The sequence below is a fragment of the Vipera ursinii genome (assembly GCF_947247035.1).
Source record: "Vipera ursinii genome assembly, chromosome: 1".
NCBI lineage: Eukaryota > Metazoa > Chordata > Lepidosauria > Squamata > Viperidae > Vipera > Vipera ursinii.
In genome coordinates this window covers 356,890,493-356,913,239 of record NC_139512.1, presented here as the reverse complement: position 1 = coordinate 356,913,239, position 22,747 = coordinate 356,890,493, and the positions used below count along the sequence as shown (strand labels likewise).

Genomic DNA, 22,747 nt, shown 5'->3' with positions numbered 1-22,747 from the left:
ATTTTCCAGAAATACAGGTAGTCCTCAACGGCCACAGCTCTGCCCAGAATTTCTGTCGCCACCATAAGACATTTGTTAAGCCAGGTTTGCCCCGTGTTACGACCTTTCTCGCTAAGCAAATCAATGCGGTTCTTAAGTTAGTAACACAGGCCGTTAAACGAACCCGGCTTCCCTCTTGATTTGCTTGTCAGAAGGTCGCAAAAAGGGATCACGTGACCTCCCCCAGGACACTGCGACCGTCATAAATGCGAGTCAGTTGCCAAGCGGCAGAATTTTGGATCACGTGTACCGCGGGGACACCGCAACGGTCGTAAGTGTGAAAAACAAGCCAGGTCACTTTTTTCACTGCCATCGCGACTTCAAACCATCAGTAAACGGAGCGCTGTTGAGAACTAGAATAATAATAAATAATAGAATAACGCAGTTACGACGGCCACCGTTGTAAATACAAACCAGTTGTGTCCAAATTTTGACCAGGTGACCACAGGGACGCTGCCATGGCCGTACGTGTGAAGAACGGTCCTCAATCTCTTTTTTTCAGCGCCCTTGTAACTTCGAACCGTCGCTAAACGAGCCATTGTAAGTCGAGGACTTGCCCGTCACAAAGGCAGGCGGCAAATCAATAAACAAGGAGGCTCCATTTGCCCTAGAAGCAGAATTACCGCCGGAGTTGCGGATTCGTCCCCTCTCCGTCTGCGTCTTTCAACTCCCGCCAGGTCACAAATTCGATTCCCGTCTCCAGGTCTGCCAGCCGCCTCCTCAGATGCTCCGGCTGAGGAATTGCAGGCTTTTAAATCGGTTGGCCTGCCTCTCTGTGGCATGGAAAGAATAAAACGCACAGATAACTTTCAAAAGCATCTTATAAGGAATGCACTCCTTTCAGAATGTTGTTAGCTGCGAAGTCGTGTCCGACCCATCGCGACCCCATGGACCACGTTCCTCCAGGCCTTCCTGTCCTCTACCATCTTCTGGACTCCGTTGAAGCTCAGGCCTCCTGCTTCAGTGACTCCATCCAGCCACCTCCTTCTCTGTCGTCCCCTTCTTCTCTTGCCCTCAACCTTTCCCAGCATGAGGCTCTTCTCCAGTGAGTCCTTCCTTCTCATGAGGTGGCCAAAGGATTTGAGTTTTAGCTTCAGGATCTGGCCTTCTAAAGAGCAGTCAGGATTGATCTCCTCTAGGACTGACCGGTTTGATCGCCTTGCAGTCCAAGGGACTCGCAGGAGTCTTCTCCAGCACCATAGTTCAAAGGCTTCAATTCTTTGGCGCTCAGCCTTTCTTATGGTCCAACTTTCGCTGCCATACATTGCAACTGGGAAGACCACAGCCTTGACTATACGCACTTTTGTTGAGAGGGTGACGTCTCTGCTTTTTAGTGTGCTGTCTAGATTTGCCATGGATTTCCTCCCGAGGAGCAAGCGTCTTTTAATTTCTTGGCTACAGTCCCCATCTGCGGGGATCTTGGAGCCTAGGAAAATAAAATCTATCACTACCTCCATTTCTTCCCCATCTATTTGCCAGGAATTGAGAGGGCCGGATGCCACGATCTTGGTTTTCTTAATGTTAAGTTTCAACCTTTCAGAATAGCGAGAGAATAAAAGAACAGAATTTACCTTAAGATCCCCCGAACGGCTTTCCAGAACGGAAGCGTTTGCTCACCCCAACTGAATTAACGACGGTAAAGCTGTGACTTGTAAAGGTATTTTGGACAAGGGAGAAGAATGGAAAGACAAGGCAAGAGTGACAAGAACAAGGTGTTGATTTAGCAAGGGCGGCCATATCTGCAAGTTCAAAGGAGATCATGAAAAAGACGTGAAAACTGCGGGATTTCATAAAAGGAATTGCAGGCTTTTAATGCTTCTCCTTCTTTCCTCGGAAGATCTGCTCAAAGGGAGGAATGAGGAGATGAAGCCGGATCCGTACCTACGCAAGAGCCCCTCCTTGGAGTCGCTCAGCAAGCCCCCCACCATGACCTTCGCTGGCCGGATGTTCACCTCCACGCCCAGCGGCTTAAAACCGCCCAGCAAACTCAGGTGAGCCAGGTAGATATGATGATGATGATGATGATAATAATAATAATAATAGAAGAAGAAGAAGTAGTTGGAAGGGATCTTAGAGGTCATCTAGTCCAGCCCCCTAACCCTATACCATTTCAGACCAACGGCTGTCCAGTCTCTTCTTAAAAACTTCCAGTGTTGGAGCAATTTACAGCTTCTGGAGGCAGGTTGTTAATAATAAAGTTGGAAGGGACCTTAGAGGTCATCTAGTCCAGCCCCCTAACCCTATACCATTTTAGGCAAATGGCTGTCCAGTCTCTTCTTAAAAACTTCCAGTGTTGGAGCGTTCACCGCTTCTGGAGGCAGGTTGTTAATAATAATAAGACCCTGCTTAGTTTTTAAACTTTTTAAACTTAATAACAAGAGTTGGAAGGGACCTTGGAAGTCATCTAGTCCAACCCCCTGCTCAGGCAGGAGACCCTATATACCATTTCAGACAAATGGGTGTCCAGATAAGATACCTTTATTCTCTTTTTTTTTTTTACGGTGGGCACGCTGGCAAGACTTAAAAATGAACTTCTGCTGCCCGCTCTCAAAAGCGTAACGCACACATAAACATGCTACATGCAATGTATGTATACACCCACACCCTTACATATAAATAAATGGAAAAAGTCCAGACAAGAGCAACTAAGATGATCAAAAGCCTGGAGGCTAAAACATACAAAGAACAGCTGCGGGACTTGGATTTGGCCAGTCTAAAGAAAAGAAGAAATAGGGGAGACATGATAGCAGCCTTCCAGTATCTCAGGGGCTGCCCCAAAGAAGAGGGGGTCCCGTTATTCTCCAAACCACTAGAGGGCAGGACGAGAAACAAGGGTTGGAAACTGGTCAGAGAGAGAAGCAACCTGGAATTAAGGAGATGCTTCCGAACAGTGAGGACAATCAACCAGTGGAACAGCTTGCCACCAGACATCGTGGGCACTCCATCACTGGAGGTTTTTAAGAAGAGGCGCTAGGCAAGTCGCTTGTCTGAGATGGTATAGGTTCTCCTGCTTGAGCTGGGGGCTGGACTAGAAGACCTCCAAGGTCCCTTCCAGCTCTGTTATTCTATTATTCCACGGAGGGAGGGAGGGAGGGAGGGAAGGAAGGAAGGGAAAAAAGAGGGAGGGAGGAAGGGCAACGGTTGGAAACTAATCAAGGAGAGAAGCAACCTGGAATTAAGGAGAAACCTCCTGACGGTGAGGACAATTCACCAGCGGAACTGCTTGCCACCAGAAGTTGTAAGTGCTCCATCACTGGAGGTCTTCACGAAGAGATTAGACATCCCCTTGTCTGGATTGCTGTGAGCAGGAGGTTGGACTAGAACAGGGGTCCCCAATCCCCCAGTTTGTGAACCGGTCCCGGTCCGTGGCATGCCAGCAACCGGTCCGCACAAACAAGCAAAGCCCCATCCGTGGGATGCAGGCACCAGACAAAAACCACAGCAGGGGGGCTGTGGACTAGATGACCTCGAGGGCCCCTCCCGACTCTTGTCATTCTCTTATCCTTCTGGCTTTTAGCGTGGAAAGGAAGGATCCACTGGCTGCCTTGGCGCGGGAATACGGCGGCTCGAAGCGGAACGCGCTCTTGAAATGGTGTCAGAAGAAAACCGAGGGCTACCCAGTGAGTAACGGGTTATTTGTCGTGTCCGTTTTGAAACAGTCTTCCTTTAATTTAATTTTTTTTTCTTTACGCCTTCCGAGAGAACGGCTTGGCTCTTCGGATGCTCCTCGCCCTTGAGGACCCGCCTCTGCTGAGATTCCCAGCTTGGGGTGATCTCTGGGGGGGGAGGGAGGTTCCGCACGGGAAATCCTCAAGGGGGGGGGCTGGACAGGTTTTAGCCGAGCAAGTGGGCTGCCTGGGGGGGGCACTGGAGGTGATTGGTCACCTTCTAGCCAATCGGCCGTCTGCACAGCCAGTTGGCAGCGCCGAGAGCCTAAGAGAATCAGTTGCCACGTCTGGGTCCAGGAGAGGGAATTCTGCCTGCAGAGATGGGGGGAAAGGGTGAGAGGGAAGGGAAGGAAAGAGGGAGGGAGGGAGGAAAGGAAGAGGGAGAGGAAGGAAAGGAAAGGGAGGGAGGGAGGGATGAAAGGAAGAGGGGGAGGGAGGAAAGGAAGAGGGAGGGAGGAAGAAGAGGGAAGGAAAGGAAGGAGGAAAGGAAAGGGAGGGAGGGATGAAAGGAAGGGAGGGAGGAAGAAGGGAAGGAAGGAGGGGAGGGAGGAAGGGAAAGAAGGAAGGAGGAAAGGGAGGAAAGAAGACAGGAAGGGAGGAAAGGAGGAATGGAAGGGAAGGAAGGGAAGGAGGGGTGAAAGGAAGGGAAGGAAGGAGGGGAGGAAGAAAGGGAGAGAGGAAGGAGGAAAGGGAGGAAAGAAGAGAGGAAGGGAGGAAAGGAATGGAAGGAAAGGAAGGGAGGGAGGGGTGAAAGGAAGAGAGGGAGGGAGGAAGGAAGAAGGGAAAGGAAGGAGGGAGGGAGGAAGGGAAAGAAGGAAGGAGGAAGGAAGGGAGGAAAGGAAGAATGGAAGGAAAGGAAGAGAGGGAGGGGTGAAAGGAAGGAGGGGAGGAAGAGAGGGAGGGAGGGAGGGGGGAAGGGAGGGAAGGAAGGAGGGAAGGAAAGGGATGGAGGGAGGAAAGGGACGGAGGAAGGAAGAGGGAGGAAAGGAAGGAAGGAAGGAAGTAAAGAGAGGGAGGGAGGAAGAGAGGAAGGAAGGTTGAGTTTAAGAAGGAAAGATGGGGGGAAGGGAGAAAAAAAGGAAGGAAGTCCTGTAGTTGCCGATGGACGGCCGGTGTCCGTGTCGTCTCTGAGCGACTGCAGGGATCGATTTCCTCCAGGAGGAGCCCAAAGCAATTCCCAGGCAGGGACCCCGATGCGAGAGGCGACCGGTAGGTAACTGAGGCCGGGAAAGGGCCGTCGCTCCTCCGTTTGCCGTTGCCAAAGGAGAGGACCGTGAACGGCGGCCCCCGCTTCCCTCTTCCTCGGCTCTAGTGTGGACGTTTCCCTCGTGCATCAGCGCCGTTCTCTCCGTGTGGGTCTTTGTGTGTCCGCGTGGGTCTTCTTGCGAGTAACTAAGGAAGCCTCGTTTCAGTCGGCTGTTACCAACCAGCCGCAAAGGTTAAGAGAATAGATGGGGAACTGAGGAAACACAGGTCGTATACCTCAACTTACGACCATAATCGAGGCGGGGTCACCCTGTGGCCAGCCCCCATTTTGCAGCCATTTTGGGTGTGGTTGTGAAACAGACACAGCGGCCGTAAAGCAAACCCATTGCAGCTAAACAACCGGTGGTAAGGTGAGGACTGCCTGTATTTTTCTTGGAAGCTCCGCTGAGTTCTGCTCTGTAGCCTCCTTGTCGGGCTTCTGGATCAGGCTGCTTGAACCCCAAATGGCCACTAGGTGGCCACAGAGAGAGGAGATTTTTCTCTCTGTTGCTGCCCTCTAGCGGTGATTGGATTTAATGCAGCTCAGATCTGATCTGTTTGCCTCTCTCTCGCAGCCTTCCTTTTTTCTTTTTTCTTTCTCCTGGATTAATAATTTGTGGGTGAGGATGATGGGTCGAGAGGGCGCTTTATGGATCTGGGGAAAGCTTCATGGGCTCCCCTATTTTCCTTCTGAACCTTGGATTAACACACAGGTAGTCCTCTACTTAGTGGAGACTGCCCATCACAGACATACGTCGATTGTAAACTTCATTGCCCATGTTTTTCAGAATCGTTCTTGCGGCAGTCACTAAGTGACCACTGTGGCCCCTAAGTGAAGTTATTGGGCAGGTTTTGCTGAAAATTACAAAATAATGATCAGAAATAAATACAGATAGGTAGGTAGGTAGATGGATGGATGGATAGATAAATGATTGATAGATAGATAGAAAATGATTAGATAGATAGATGATAGATGACAGAAAGATAGATATAGACAAATAGATGATAGTTATATAATAGATAGATAGGTGATAGATAGATAGATAGATAGATAATAGATAGATAGATAGATAGATAGATAGATAGATAGATAGATTAGATAGAAGATAGATATATCTTCTATCACGCGGTGGCTCAGTGGGTTAGGACGCTGAGCTTGTCGATCAGAAGGTCGGCAGTTTGGCGGGTTGAATCCCGAGTGCCACATGGCAGAGTGAGCGCCTGTTACTCGTCCCAGCTTCTGCCCACCTAGCAGTTCAAAAGCATGTAAAAATGCAAGTAGAAAAATAGGGACCACTTCGGTGGGAAGGTAACAGCGTTCCGTGCGCCTTTGGCGTCTAGTCATGCCGGCCACATGACCACGGAGACATCCTCGGACAAGCGCTGGCTCTTCGGCTTTGAAACGGAGATGAGCACCGGCCCCTAGAGTTGGAAACAACTAGCACGCATGTGCAGGGGAACCTTTACCTTTACCTAGATATATAATAGATAGGTAGATAGATAGATGACAGATAGATAATCATAATCATAATAGTAAAGTTGGAAGGGACCTTGGAGGTCATCTAGTCCAACTCCCTGCTCAGGCAGGAAACCCTATACCATTTCAGACAAATGGCTGTCCAGTCTCTTCTTAAAAACTTCCAGTGTTGGAGCATTCACCACTTCTGGAGGCAGGTTGTTCCACTGGTTAATTGTTCTAACTGTCAGGAAGGATAGATAGATAGATAGATAGATAGATAGATAGATAGATAGATAGATAGATAGATAGGTAGGTAGGTAGGTAGGTAGGTAGATAGATAGATAGACAGACAGACAGATAGACAGATAGATGATAGATAACTTTTATTGTCATTTTTTTACTGTGAGCACAATGGCACACACCAAAAATGAAATTTAGTTGCCCGCTCTCAAAGTGAACACATACATAACACACACCTAAATACACTATATACAACATATGTATAGACCTACACCCCTACATACATGTAACATACTGGTTTTATATCTGTAAATTTATGTCTGTAAATGGGGGCCGCTTGCTAAGCGCCTGACATTTCAGTCTCATGACTGCGGCATGCAGTTGACCGTCAGAACTTCGGAACCAGATCATAAGTAAGCCGCCCAGAGATTCTCAATAGCGAGACGGTCGGCACGTAAAGTTTAAAAAATAAAATAAATAAAGCACAGGTAGCCCTCGGCTTACAGCCACAATTGGGGATCAGAATTTCCACTGCTAAGTCAGGCAGTCGTTAAGTGAACCACATGGTCGTTAAGCAAATCCGGCTTTGCTTATGGACTTGGCTTGTCGGAAGCCGGCTGAGAAAGGTATAAATCAGAATTCTGGGAGTTGAAGTCCATAAGTCATAAAAGGGCTGAGTTTGAAGACCTGTGTTATAAATGGTGATCATACAACCTCCCCCCACCCCCACCCCCCAGGACACAGCAACTTTCATAAATATATCAAAATGCCCATTTGGATCCTGTGACTGTGGGGAAACGTTACGACGGTCGTAAGTATGAGGACCAGGTTGTAAATCACTTTCCCCCCCCCAGTGCTGTTGTAACTTGAAACAGTTGCTAAACGAAGGCCTGCGAGTTGACAAATTACCTCTATCCCTGAGAGGGTGGGGTGTCCATCATCGCTTAACACGGTCAGTAAACGACCGTCATAACTCGAGGATTGCGCCAAAACTGAAGCTATCAGTAGATTTCACCAAGATTTCTGTCTTTTTCCTGCCTGGCTGATGCTTTTTCCGATTGTTGTAACCCAGAACTCAACCACCTTGCCTCGGGGTTTGTGAGATTTCACACACACCCAGCCCGGTGCCGTAAGGAATTCCCCTCCCCCTCGCCCCCCAGATTTGTGCCAAGTTTGTGCATGACAAACTTTACACACACACACACACACACACGCACAGGCACGCACGCAGAACCAAGAAATTAAAATAAACCCTTTCGGATCAAAGGAGTATTTTGCTTCCTTTTAAATTTTATTTTCGGCTGCCAAAGTTATTTCCGTCGGACAGTCTTACCCAAAAAAAAAAAAAAAAAAAGCGGTTTTGTGATTGTTGGCTCGGCTTTGCCGAAGGCATTTAAGGTGTTTTTTTTTCCACGCTGCTCTTCCGGATTGCGTTATCCTCGGAGCAAAAGGGTTTTATTTCCCTGACCAGGTTTTGGGGAGGGGGAGACTGCAGAAGCTCCCTTCCGCGAAAGCCCCCCAAAAAATGTCTCTTCGGGGGGGGCTTCCTAAGCCAAAAAGGGTCAAACTCAGCCCGTCTCAAAACCCGCCCGTGCTCCTCGAATTACATCCGTTCGTTTAATTGATATTAAATGGGGATGGAGGAAATCTAGAGTAGTCCCCAACGTGCAATAATCCGTTTATCGTAAAAAGGGACTTACGACCGTTTTCCCCACTTTACGACCGTCGCAACCGTTCCCCGCGGTCACGTGATCAGAATTCAGCCGCTAGGCCACTGATTCATATTTATGACGGTCGCAGTGTCTGGGGGGGGGGTGTCACCTGATCCTCCTTTTGCAACCTTCCGACAAACGAAGCCAACCGGGGAGGGGGGGGAGAGAGACAGATCCGCTTAACGACCGTGTCGCTTACTTAAAAGCTGCAGTGATTCGCTTAACAACCGGGGCGAGGAAGTTTGTAAAATGGGGCAAGACTCATTTAACAAAGGTCTCGCTTAGCCACAGAAACGTTTGGGTCAATTGTGGCCGTAAGTCGAGGACTGCCTGCGCTGTTAGATCCTGCTTAGTTTTTAAACGTAATAACAAGAGTTGGAAGGGACCTTGGAGGTCATCTAGTCCAACCCCCTGACCAGGCAGGAAACTCTAGCGACTGTTCAAAGTGGCAACAGACCTGAAAAAAAGTCACTTAGGAACCTGTCCTCGCGCTTACGACCTTCACAGTTTCCCCGTGGTCACATGATCCAAATTTAAGCGCTTGCAACTGGCATGTATTTACGACGGTTGCAGCACCCCAGAGGCACATGATCCCCAATGAGCGACCTTTCCAGGTGGCTTCTGACAAGCACAGTCAATGGGGGAAGCTGGATTCGCTTATCGACCTTGTGACTTACTTAACAACTGCAGTGATTCACTTAACAACCTTGGCAAAAAGTTCGTAAAATTGGGCACGTCCCGGTTTTAACAACTGCTTCATTTAACCATGGAAATTCTTCCCAGTGGGGGTCATACGTTGAGGACTAGATGTACTTGAATTTTTAAGCCCCCCCCCCATTCCCTCCCTCCCTCCCTTTCTTTTTTCTTTCCTTCCTTCCTTCATTTATTTTTTCCTTCCTTCCTTTATTTTTTTCCTTTCTTCCTTCCTTCCTTCTTTTTTTCCTTCCTTCCTTCCTTTATTTATTTTTTTTCCTTTCTTCCTTTATTTTTTTCCTTTCTTCCTTCCTTCTTTTTTTCCTTCCTTCCTTCCTTTATTTATTTTTCCTTTCTTCCTTCCTTCCTTCTTTCTTTCCTTGTTTCTTTTTTCCTTTCTTCCTTTATTTTTTTCCTTTCTTCCTTCCTTCCTTCCTTCTTTCTTTTTTCCTTCCTTCCTTCCTTCCTTTATTTATTTTTCCTTTCTTCCTTTCTTTTTTCCTTTTTTCCTTCCTTCCTTCCTTCCTTCCTTCTTCATTTTTTCCTTCCTTTGTTTCTTGCTTGCTTGCTTGCTTGCTTCCTTCCTTTATTTATTTTTCCTTCCTTTCTTTTTTCCTTCTTTTTTCCTTTTTTCCCTTTTTTCCTTCCTTCCTTCCTTTCTTCCTTCCTTCTTTCCTTCTTTCTTTTTTCCTTCCCTTTCTTTCTTTCTTTCTTTCTTTCTTTCTTTCTTTCTTTCTTTCTTTTTTCTTTCTTTCTTTCTTTTCCTTCCTTCCTTTCTTTCTTCCTTCCTTTTCTTTCTTTCTTTCTTTCTTTCTATCTTTTTCTTTCTTTTCTTTCCTTCCTTCACTCTTCCTTCCTTTCTTTTCCTTCTTTCCTTCCTTCCTTCCCTCTCCATCTTTCTTTCTTTCTTTCTTTCTTTCTTTCTTTCTTTCTTTCTTTCTTTCTTTCTTTCTTTCTTTTCTTTCCTTGCTTCACTCTTTCTTCCTTCCTTCCTTTTCCTTCCTTCCCGCTCCATCTTTCTTCCTTCCTTCCCTTTCTTTCTTTCTTTCTTTCTTTCTTTCTTTCTTTCTTCCTTCCTTCCTTCCTTCCTTCCTTCCTTCCTTCCTTTCTTTCTTTCTTTCTTTCTTTCTTTCCTTCACTCTTTCTTCCTTCCTTCCTTTCTTTTCCATCTTTCCTTCCTTCCTTCCCTCCCTCCCTGTCTGTCTTCTTCCTTCCTTCCTTCCTTAATTCCTTCCTTCCTTCCTTCCTTTCTATCTTTCTTCTTGGGGGGGTCATTTCCATTCTGGGGGGCAACTTTTGATCCATGTTCTCTAAGGACATAATTCTCCATGAGGATTTTTCTGACGAAGAACGGCTGGCCGTGTCATCTTCAGCTGCCCGAGAATAATTTAGCACGGCGTCACCAGGCCGGACACGACAAAAGATGAGGAGATGAGATCATTTTTCTTACCGTCCCCGTCGCCCCTTTGACAAACTGATCAAAAAAAAATATCTGATTTTCTTGCTCGGAAATGGAAAATGCTTTCTTTCAGAAAAGAAGCAATCCCACCACCCACCCACCCACCCACCCAAATCCCAGGCGGGGTGAACAGATTCAAACGGTCACTAAATGAATGGCTGTAAGTCGGGGGTTTACTAGCACAGAATTAACAGTTGGAAGGGACCTTGGAGGTCATCTAGTCCAACCCCTGCTCAAGTACGAAGACCAGGGAAAATCCCCCTGTCAGTTCCATGCGACTTGCTTGAATAATTTCAAGGGAATTTTTTTTAAAAAAATTATGTTGTGAATCATTCCTTTCCCATTTTTTATTCCCTTTATTACCCAAAACTGCTTATCAGAAACTCCCTTCCCCCCCACCCCGCTTATCTCATGTAGTACTAAAGTCTAATGTACTAAAAAAAAATATGCAAATGTGGAAGTTCGCATACATCTTAAATCTTTCATCATTGCTCCGATTGTTTGATCCAGATTTGATTTTTTTTTTATCTGAATGTTTAGCCTCCTCGGGGCAAACTTTTCGAGACCCAGGCATATGGGTCTTGTAGTCTTAGCACATGGGGTAAAACTGCCTCTTGCAGAATGTGGTGCTTAGAAAGAAAATCCGATTAAAAACTTAGCCAAGCCTTAGGGTCATAACTCGGAGGAAACATCAATCTCAGCCCGGCCAATTAACGCTAAATTAGCAGATGTTCTTTTCTTAATTTCTTTTTCTCTCCATCATGTTTCTGGTTATCGTTCCATGCCTGCTGTCTGGGCTCCCGCGGCTGAACACGTCTCAAAAATATTTTGAGAGTGATGTCCAACACTTTATAATAATAAGAATAAATAAAGTCGGAAGGGACTTTGGAGGTCATCTAGTCCAACCCCCTGCTCAGGTAGGAAACCCTGTACCATTTCAGACAAATGGCTGTCCAGTCTCTTCTTAAAAACTTCCAGTGTTGGAGCATTCACAGCTTCTGGAGGCAGGTTGTTAATAATGATAATAAAGTTGGAAGGGACCCTGGAGGTCATCTAGTCCAACCCCCTGCTCAGGCAGGAAACCATATACCATTTCAGACAAATGGCTGTCCAGTCTCTTCTTAAAAACTTCCAGTGTTGGAGCATTCACCGCCTCTGGAGGCAGGTTGTTAATAATGATAATAAAGTCGGACGGGACCCTGGAGGTCATCTAGTCCAACCCCCTGCTCAGGCAGGAAACCATATACCATTTCAGACAAATGGCTGTCCAACAGTTACCCTCCTCCATTACATTACGACTTTGGGCATCCGGATGACAGGTAGTCATCAACGTATGACCGCAAAGGGGCCCAAAATTTCTGTTGTTGAGACATTTGTGAAGTGAGTTTTGTCCCGTTTTGCAACCTGTCTTGTCACAGTCGTTAAGTGAATCCTTGCAGTTGTTAAGTTAGTCACAGGGTCGTTGAGTGAATCCAGCTTCCCCCATGGACTTTGCTAATCGGATGGTCACAAAAGGGGATCACGGGACACACACCCCGGGGCGCTGCGACCGTCATAACTCTGAGTCAGTTGCCGAGCGTCTGAATTTTGATCACATGACCATGGGGATGATGCAATGGTAGCTAAGTGAGGAAAAACGATCGTCACTTTTCCCAGTGTCGCCGTAACTTCGAACGGTCACTAAACGAACAGTTGTAAGTCGAGAACCCCCTGTATTGTGGAGCAGTAGTCAAGACTAGGGCAGCCAGATTTTTCCCCACAGGTAGTCCTTGATTGAGAACCCTCCGTTTAGAGACCATTCAAAGTTACGATGACGCTTTAGCAACTGGACTCCCACCGGTCCTCGTACTTACGACCGTCAGAGCATCCCCTCGGTCCCATGATCCAAATTCAGATGCTTGGCAAACGACAGGCATTTACGACGGTTGCCTCATCCCGGAATCACGTGATCCCGGTTTGCAACCTTACCAATCAGCTTCTGACCAGCAAAGTCCACGGGGAGGGGGGGAGAAGCTGGATTCGCTTAGTGACCCTGTGATTTGCTTAACAACTGCAGTGGTTCGCTTAACGACCTTGGTCCAAAGTTTGCAAAATGGGGCACGTCTCGATTTTAACAACCGAGACACTTAACAATGGGAAGTCAGCGAGGGAAGCCAGGTTTGCTTAAACTGAACTGGACAGCCATTTGTCTGAAATGGCACGGGGTCTCCTGCCTGAGCAAGGGGTCTGGACTGGAGCAGGGCTTTTCAACCTTTTCACCCGTCGCGCCACTTTTAGGATACGGCAACATCCGAGGACCACCGGTCGCCTAGCAAGGGGTCAAAAACTTGAAGACCCCCCCCAAAAAAGGAAAAAAGTGATGAAGTGCAGGTAGTCCTCGACTTACAACAGTTCGCTTAGTGACAGTTACAACAGTTCGCTTAGTGAAGTTACCATGGCCCTGAAAAAAGTGCCCCCCAAGCCACAGCCGAGCGAGACACCCGCCTGCCCGCCTGGCGGCGCTCTTCTTCCGGTCCGAGGTTTTCATTGCTGTGAGCATTTCTGTTGAGGATTGGCAGTGGGGGTGGGGTGGGGGGTGTTTGGTTTTTATTCCCCCCCCCCATCTGCTGGGTGGTTGCAGCAGGTTTTGTTCACTTCCCATGACCCTGGGACACTGTGACCGTCATAAATATGAATCAGTAGCCAAGCATCTGAAGGTAAGTCACAAGACCCTGGAGATGCTGCAACATTCCAGCTGATCGGCGCTTCTTCTATATTCTATTCTATATTCTATTACTGTATATTCTTTATTCAATTCTATTCTATGTTCTCTATTCTATTCTCTATTCTATTCTATTCTATATTCTATTCTATATTCTATTACTGTATATTCTTTATTCTATTCTATTCTATATTCTATTCTATATTCTATTCTATCCTATGTTCTCTATTCTATTCTATTCTATTCTATTCTATTCTATTCTATTCTATTCTATTCTATTCTATTCTATTCTATATTCTATTCTATTCTATTCTATTCTATTCTATTCTATTCTATTCTATTCTATTCTATTCTATATTCTATTCTATTCTATTCTATTCTATTCTATTCTATTCTATTCTATTCTATTCTATTCTATTCTATATTCTATTCTATTCTATTCTATTCTATTCTATTCTATTCTATTCTATTCTATTCTATTCTATTCTATTCTATTCTATTCTATTCTACATTCGTTCTATTCTATTCTAGAACTCTCTCTCTTAGCTGGCATGAAACCTAAGGGCCAGAGGGGTGTGTGTGTCTCTGGACCCTTGGCTGTCCCTCTGGGAAACTGAGTCGCCGTTGCTGAGCAGAGCAACGTTGCAAAGCCCTTGTCTTCACGATTTGCTTCAATGCTAGCTGGACTTCGCCAGCTGGCCCCTGTGAGAAACAGGATGCTGGCCTGGGGGGGGGGGCACTTTTGGCTGTTCCGCCAGCCGTTGACCACGAGGACTCTGAACACCCCCCCCCTTCCCGGCTTTTGTCTGCTGATCGTTTTCTTCCTGAGTTTTCGGGTGTCCCAGTAACTTTCAAAAAAGTTCTTCAGATCTTCAGAGTTCAAGGCCGCAGCTGACGCGGGCGAGGTCCCTCCTTCGATGGGCCTTTCACGTCTTCCCCTTCCTCCCAGGCCTCCTGCACGTGGGGTGGGCCGGATGCCAGGCTGTATGGGGTCACCAAGGTCCTCCTCGCATTGTGCGGGACCCTTGGCCAAGCTGGACGCTTCTCGGCAACTTCCACCTTGCCCAAGTTTTTCTTCTCTTTTCGACTTTTGTCCTGGAGCATCTCGGACAAAAGGCTTGCCAGACAGATCCATTTGTCCAAAGCCAGGTGTTTTTTTTTTAGGCTTGGCCACTTAAACAGGTGTGGACTTCCACTCCCAGAATTCCCCAGCCAGCCTGCTTTAAGAGGGGTGGGGTTCAACTCCCAGAATTCCCTAGCCAGCCTGCTTTAAGAGGGGTGGACTTCCATTCCCAGAATGCCCCAGCCAGCATGCTTTAAGATGGGCGGACTTCAATTCCCAGAATTCCCCAGCCAGCCTGCTTTAAGAGGGGTGGACTTCCATTCCCAGAATCCCCCAGCCAGCCTGCTTTAAGAGGAGTGGGCTTCCACTCCCAGAATCCTCCAGCCAACCTGCTTTAAGAGGGCTGGACTTCCACTCCCAGAATCCCCCAGCCAGCCTGCTTTAAGAGGGGTGGGCTTCCACTCCCAGAATCCCCCAGCCAGCCTGCTTTAAGAGGGCTGGACTTCCACTCCCAGAATCCCCCAGCCAGCCTGCTTTAAGAGGGCTGGACTTCCACTCCCAGAATCCCCCAGCCAGCCTGATTTAAGAGGGGCAGACTTCCACTGCCAGAATTCCCACCCAGCATAAATCATAATGAGTTGATTTAATTGTAATTCAAGGGCTTTGCCAATCCCATCCAATTAAACCTGTCAGGCTTATAATGGCATGAATAATATTTCACTCTTTCAGTTTGAATGATTGTCTGTATATTTCTGTTTTTATTGCATTATAAGCAACACAGAGTCTTTTTTGGCTGGCAAGATGGCGGGAGTGTGGGGGCTATCCATTAAATTAAATTAATAATAATGCTAGTTAGTTAGTTCTTAACTCGGCTCAAAAATGGCATTTTACTTTTTGTCCTCTAGGCAGTCCTTGACTTAGGACCACAAAACTTCTGTTGCTGTGTGAGACAGCGGTTAAGTGAATTTGGCCCCTTTTTTACCATTGTTAAGTGAATCACTGCAGTTACTAAGTTAGTGACACGGTCGTTAAGTTAATCCGGCCTTTCTTCCCCCCACTATTATTATTATTATTATTATTATTATTAATTTAATTTATATACCACCCTTCTCTCGAGAGACTCAGGGCGGTGAACAGGGCAATACATAAAAGTTAGATACAAAAATTAAAATTAGAATTATTAAAACATGATTAAACAATGCCCATAAATAATACAAATTTAAAATTGAAGTTATTAATAAAAATCCCACCCCGTTCCATCAGGCCAGGCCCGCTTGTTTAAAGAGATGGCTTTTAAGGTCGCGCCGGAAGGAGCGGAGATCGGGCGCCATCCGGAGCTCAACCGGAAGATGGTTCCATAAATCCGGTGCACCCACAGAGAACGCTCTCCCCCTGGGGGCCTGTCAGACGGTTGTCAGACGGTTGCAAAAGGGGATCATGTCACTCTCCCCGGGATGCTGCGACCGTCATAAATGTGAGGCAGTTGCCAAGTGTCTGAATTTGGATCACTTGAACACGGGGAGAATGCTGCCACGGTCGTCAGTGTGAAAACCCATCGTAAGTCACTTTTCCCAATGCCGTTGTAACTTTGAACGGTCCCTAAATGAACAGTTTGTAAAGCGAGGACTAAGTGCAGTCTTTGTAACTCAACCCCCCCATCCACCCAAAGTGGGTTGATTCACGGCCAGGACCCCAGAATGGGACACCCCCCACACCCCCACCCACCATTTCGGCCCCATGGATGCAGCACCGGGTGCACAAAGTCTCGCCTTCCACACATACACACCCGCCCCGAGTGAGCAGTTGCGTACTGTGTGACTGTACTGTTTCTTCTCTGAATTTTGAGAGAGCACCCAAGCCAGCTAATCCAATCTCAGCCAAGCTCTTGAATCAAATTAGGGCTGTTTTCAATTTTAAAAGAAGGCTGGAGGCAGCAGAGATGTTGCACGCGCGCGCGCGCACACACACACACACACACACACACACACACACACAACCTGGGTGCCGTGCCCTGAATCCATGTCCTCCTGGAGATCTGCACCCAATTTTAATTTTCCCAGCAGGAGATGGCATTGATGGGGGTGCAGGGGAGAACAAAGGTCCCAAAAGGGGGGTTTTATTTCATCTTCTTGCCACTGATTGCGCGTTGATTGATTGTGTTATCCTGGAGCTGTTTCCGCCACGCAGGAGCCCCGAAACATAGCCCCGTTTTATGTTATTGAAAGGGTAATCGATCGGTCAGAACAGCTGGATGGGGACCTTGGAAGGCTTCTAGTCCAGCCCTCTGCTCAGGCAGGAAAACCTATACGCAAGGGTGTGTATTTTATTTATTTATTTATTTATTTTAATCCCATTTATATCCCGCCCTTCTCCGAAGACTCAGGGCGGCTTTACAAGCTTAGCAGTAGCCTTCCTTCTATGTATATGCCTGCTTATTAGGGCTTTCACACACACACCAGCGGCATTATTACAAAGTCAGCTTAATTGCCCCCAACAATCTGGGTCCTCATTTGACCTACCTGGGAAGGATGGAAGGCTGAGTCCACCTTGAGCCTGGTGGGATGCGAACCTGCACTAATGGCAGGCAGCTGGTGTTACTTAAGGAGGCATTAGCCCACTGCTAATACGTATGTTGCATACAGCATGTTTAAATGCGTATTACTGTATTATTGAGAGCAAGCAACTAAATGTCATTTTTTTTTATTGAAAAGTTTTACCATACATTTTATCTTTAACAATCCCTCCCCCCCTCCCTCCACCCAACCCTTCCTAACCCTCCCTAACCCTCCCCCCACCCCTTCCCCCCTCCCCCCTCCCCGACTTCCCAGAGCTAAATACAAGGTATAAAAGCAAAAAACAATCATAAACAACCATATGTTAACAACAATAAACTATTAAGTCTATCGCACTCTAGCTCATGTGAAATGACTACAAGCCATACTAATATCACATAAAAAAAGAAAAAAAACTTATACAAATGCTAAATGAAACTTTTTGGTCCCATATTTGTTCTGGATATAATCAATCCACTTTTTCCACTCCATAATATAACGTTGTTGCGAATGGTCTTTCAAATAAGCCGAAATCTTTGCCATTTCCGCCAGGTCGGAAACTTTTAGAGTCCATTCTTCTATAGTCGGCAGTTCCTCCTTCTTCCAATATTGACCTACTAAAAGTCTTGCTGCCGTAATTAAGTTCAGCATCAACTTGGTGTCCACAACAGTAGTATCTGTAATTATGCCCAATAAGAACAATTGCGGACAAAACTTTATCCTTTGCTTAAATATCTTCTGCATATTCCACCAGATTTTAATCCAAAAAGCTTTAACCTTTTTACAGGTCCACCATATATGAAAATACGTTGCGTCTTCGCCACCACATCTCCAACATTTAGGTTGGTAGTTCAGAAATATACTTGCAAGCTTTTTAGGATCTAAATGCCACCTATAAAACATTTTGTAAAAGTTCTCTCTTAAGTTTTGAGCTTGTGTAAATTTTACGTTCCTCACCCAGATCTTTTCCCAAGTGTCCATTGTAATAACTTCTTGAATATTCTGAGCCCACTTTATCATACAATCTTTAACAAGTTCTGTTTCTGAGTCAATTTCTATCAATGCAAGATATATCCGTTTGATATGTGCTGGACCCTGATTTCTAATTTGCTTTACCAAATTTTCATCAGTCATTGAGAAACCAATTTTCTGGTCTTCTTTCCACCTGGCCCGTAATTGACCATATTGAAACCAAGTTTGAACAATCTTCTCATCTCGTAAAAGATTATACGGCTTCAAACACCAGACGTTCCTCTCCAAACTTAAGATCTCCTTGTACGTAGTCACATCATGTTTGAAGCCAACATTTATGTTTTCTATTGCATGTTTCGGAATTGCCCACAAAGGTATCTTGTAGTTTAGCGTATGTCTATACTTTTTCCAAACTCTCAGCAATGCCTGTCTTAAAATATGCACTTTAAACACATTATCTACCTTCTTATCATACAATAAATATGCATGCCAGCCAAATAACAAGTCGTGGCCCTCAAGATTTAATAATCTCCCTTGTGTTATATTAATCCAATCACTTATCGCTGACAACGCAGCAGCTTCATAATGTAATTTAAAGTTGGGCATTTTAAGACCACCTCTTTCGCGCGTATCCTGCATAATCTTAAGTTTAGCTCGTGGCCTTTTCCCTGCCCATACAAATTTATTGATACCCCGTTGCCATTCCTCCAAATTTAAATCTTTTTTAAGAATAGGTATCATTTGAAATAAAAATAGAAATTTAGGCAAAACATTCATTTTCACTGCTGCAATTCTTCCCAATAAGGACAATTGCAATTTTTCCCAACTCTCCAATTCTTTTTGAATTTTTCCCCATAGCTTTTCATAATTATTTTTATATAACTTTGCATTTCAGGGTGACAAATACACCCCCAAATATTTAACCTTTTTAACAATCTCAAATCCAGTTAACCCTTCTAAAAGGGCCTTTTGCGATACTGTCATATTTTTGGCTAATATTTTAGTTTTTTGTACATTAACCTTAAATCCAGAAACCTTCCCATATTGCATTATTATCTCCATCAGGTCCACAACAGAATTTTCTGGCTGGGTCACCGTAACAACCAGATCGTCTGCAAACGCCCTCAGTCTATAATCCTGATCTCTAATTTGAATACCCTTAATTTTTTCCGAATTCCGTATTTTAATCAATAATATCTCCAATGTTAAAACAAATAATAGAGGTGATAACGGACACCCTTGTCTTGTGCCCTTTTCAATATTGCATACTTCAGTCAAACTATTATTTACTATTATTCGGGCAGTTTGTTTTTGATATAATGCCCTAATTGGTTGTAAAAATTTATCCCCAAAATTCATTTTATCTAAAACTTTCATCAGAAATTGCCAATCCAATTGATCAAAAGCTTTTTCAGCATCTAAAAAGATCAACGCCGCAGGGATCTGGTTGTTCCTAAATTTCATTTTTAATGGGTGCCATTGTGCCCATGGAAAAAAATGACAACAAAGGTTATCTGTCTGTCTGTCTGTCTCACTCTTTATCTTATCGTCTGTCTGTCTATCATCTATATCTATTTCTATCTATATAAATCTCATCTATCTATGATCTATCTATCATCAATCATCTATATCATCTATCTATATCACTTATCTGTCTATCATGTCTATCGTCTATTTCATCTATCTACTATGTCTATATCTATGTATGTATCTATCATCTATCTATCTGTATCAATCTATCTATATCTATCTATATCTACCTATCATTATATCTATCTATCTATCTATCTATCTATCTATCTATCTATCTATCTATCTATCTATCTATCTATCTATCTATCTATCTATCCCTCTGTCTGTCTATCTATCCCTCTGTCTGTCTATCTATCTATCTATCTATCTATCTATCTATCTATCTATCTATCTATCTATCTATCTATCATCTCTCTCTCTCTCTCCCCCTCCCCCATTTTAGACAAACAGGGGAGGTAGGGGGGGAGGAGGGAGGGGGAAGGGGGGCTTTTTAAAGAAAAACTGTATTTTAAAACTTTTCAATAAAAAAAAACAGATGTCCACTCTCTTCTTAAAAACTTGCAGTGATGGATCACCCACAACTTCTGGTGGCCAGCTGTTCCACTGGTTAATTTTCCTCACTGTTAGGAAGATTCTCCTTAATTCCAGGTTGCTTCTCTCCGTTGCAGAAGTGGGTCCTCCTGTAAATAAGGTTGTTGTTCAGCATTAAACAGCCCCCCTCCCCCCACCCCACCCATTTATGGTCTGTGGGAATTACAGAATTATTGGCAGTCCTCAACTTATGTCCACAATTGAGCTGCCCATAGTCATGAGGACGTGACATGACTGGCAAACAGATTTTACAAATCAATAATAATAAATCAATAAAAGAAACAGGAGCCCCTAATTTCCATTGCTAGGTGAGACGGTTTTTCAGTACGTTGTGCCCCACTTTATGACATTTCTTGCTATTAAGTGAATCACTGCATTTGTTAAGTTAGTAACACAGTTGTTAAGTCAATCTGGCTTCCCCCATTGACTTTGCTCATCAGAAGGTTGCAAAAGGGGATCATAGGAGCCCCCGGACGCTGCAACCGTCATAAATACGGGTCAGTCGCCAAGCCTCCGAATTTTGATCACGTCACCCACGGGGAAGCCGCAACGGTCCTTAAGTGTGAGAAATAGCAACTTTTTCCACTGCTGTTGTAACTTCGAACAGTCACTAAACAAATTTATTTATTTATTTATTTATTTATTTATTTATTTATTTATTTATTTATTTATTAATGGGGTTTTAGTTTAAATTCAGGGACTTAATTTAATTTTAGTTTTAATCGATTTTAACTTTGTATGTATGTATTTTTTAATTTTTCCCTGTAAAGCGCCCTGAGTCCTACGGGAATAGGGCGGTATATAAGTTTAATAAATAAATAAATAAATAAATAAATAAATAAATAAATAAATAAATAAATAAATAAATGCTTGTAAGTCGACGATTTACCAGTACAGAATTAACAGTTGGAAGGGACCTTGGAGGTCATCTAGTCCAACCCCTGCTCAAGTACGAAGACCAGGGAAAATCCCCCTGTCAGTTCCGTGTGACTTGCTTGAATAATTTCAAGGGAATTTTTTTTAAAAAAAAAAAAATTATGTTGTGAATCATTGCTTTCCCATTTTTTCCCCCTTTATTGCCCAAAACTGCTTAACAGAAACTCCCTTTTTCCCCACTTATCAGAAAATCCTTATTTAAGGATTGGGTAATGGTATTGTGTGTTGTTAACAAAAGAAAAACCACTTTTACTCAATTTGGGGGTTACTTATCCAGGTTTGGGAAGCCTGGTTGTCAGATCCAAGCTTGTCACAGGTAGTCCTTGACTTCTGATCGTAACGAATTACAGAATTTCCGTCGTAAGTCATGACGGTGATAAGTCATGCTACCCATGTGACTGGACACGATTTTATTACTTTTTGCAATGGTTGTTAAGAGAAACACCATAGTCATTAAGCGAATCCATGTATTCCTAGCGGTGGGATTTTTTATTTATTTTTTGCCGGAAACTGGTCAGAAAAGCCAGAAATAAATAAAGACAAGAGAACAGCTAGTAAGTGAAGGATTGAATTGGTTTAGTTATTGTAAAATTTTTGAAAGATTGAAATTTGATTTTAAAAAAAAAAGTTCGGTTTTTCACAGGAACTCAATCTGAACTGGGCGTGTCATGGGAAAACCCAGTGAAAAAGACAAGAGGCAGCAGCAGAAAACAATCGTTCTTGCTTTTAAGATTCAGAGGTTTATTTTGCTAATAATTTGGAAGATTGTTGTTGTTGTTGTTAGCTGCGAAGTCGTGTCCGACCCATCGCGACGCCATGGACAACGTTCCTCCAGGCCTTCCTGTCCTCTACCATCTTCTGGAGTCCCTTTAAGCTCATGCCTACTGCTTCAGTGACTCCATCCAGCCACCTTGTTCTCCGTCGTCCCCTTCTTCTCTCGCCCTCCACCTTTCCCAGCATGAGGCTCTTCTCCAGTGAGTCCTTCCTTCTCATTAGGTGGCCAAAGTATTTGAGTTTCAGCTTCAGGATCTGGCCTTCTAAAGAGCAGTCAGGGTTGATCTCCTCTAGGACCGACCGGTTTGATCGCCTTTGCAGTCCAAGGAACTCGCAAGAGTCTTCTCCGGCACCAGAGTTCAAAGGCCTCAATTCTTTGGCGCTCAGCCTTTCTTATGGTCCAACTTTCACTGCCATACATTGCAACTGGGAAGACCATGGCCTTGACTATTCGCACTTTTGTTGACAGGGTGATGTCTCTGCTTTTTAGGGTGCTGTCTAGATTTGCCATGGCTTTCCTCCCCAGGAGCAAGCGTCTTTTAATTTCTTGGCTGCAGTCCCCATCTGCAGTGATCTTGGAGCCCAGGAAAATAAAATCTGTCCCTACCTCCATTTCTTCCCCATCTGTTTGCCAGGAATTGAGAGGGCCAGATGCCGTGATCTTGGTTTTCTTAATGTTTAGTTTCAACGCAAGTTTTGCACTCTCCTTCTTCACCCGCAACAAGAGGCTCTTTAGTTCTTCTTCGCTTTCTGCCATTAGAGTGGTATCATCTGCATATCTTAGGTTGTTGATGTTTCTTCCGGCAATCTTAATTCCAACTTTGGATTCATCTAGCCCTGCCTTTCTCATGATGTGCTCTGCATATAAGTTAAATAGGCAGGGCGACAGTATACAGCCTTGCCGGACTCCATTCCCAGTTTTGGACCAATTTGGAAGATAGCGAGCATAATAACACAGCATCGCTTACATTAATAACCCATTGCAATGAGGTCCACTGGTATAGCGAATTCCAAAGGACAGCTGGAGGCCAGTAGCAAGTCAGTCAGGTCCAGACCCAACTCTTTATACCCTTTCTCGTTCCAAGACGGTAGTCAGAGGTTCCGCTGATT

The 22,747-nt window shown here is 44.8% G+C and overlaps 1 protein-coding gene across 1 annotated transcript in view; it reads left to right on the top strand.

Annotated features, from left to right (window-relative positions):
• The window catches only part of SPECC1 (sperm antigen with calponin homology and coiled-coil domains 1), a gene marked incomplete at its 5' end in the record, with an annotated part of 131,613 nt that overhangs the window by 91,239 nt on the left and 17,627 nt on the right, over window positions 1-22,747 (top strand). Inside the window, 2 exons of the mRNA XM_083379648.1 lie at window positions 1,877-2,030; window positions 3,557-3,659. Of these exons, the coding sequence (XP_083235774.1) occupies window positions 1,877-2,030; window positions 3,557-3,659 (257 nt within the window). The remainder of the gene's footprint in view (window positions 1-1,876; window positions 2,031-3,556; window positions 3,660-22,747) is intronic.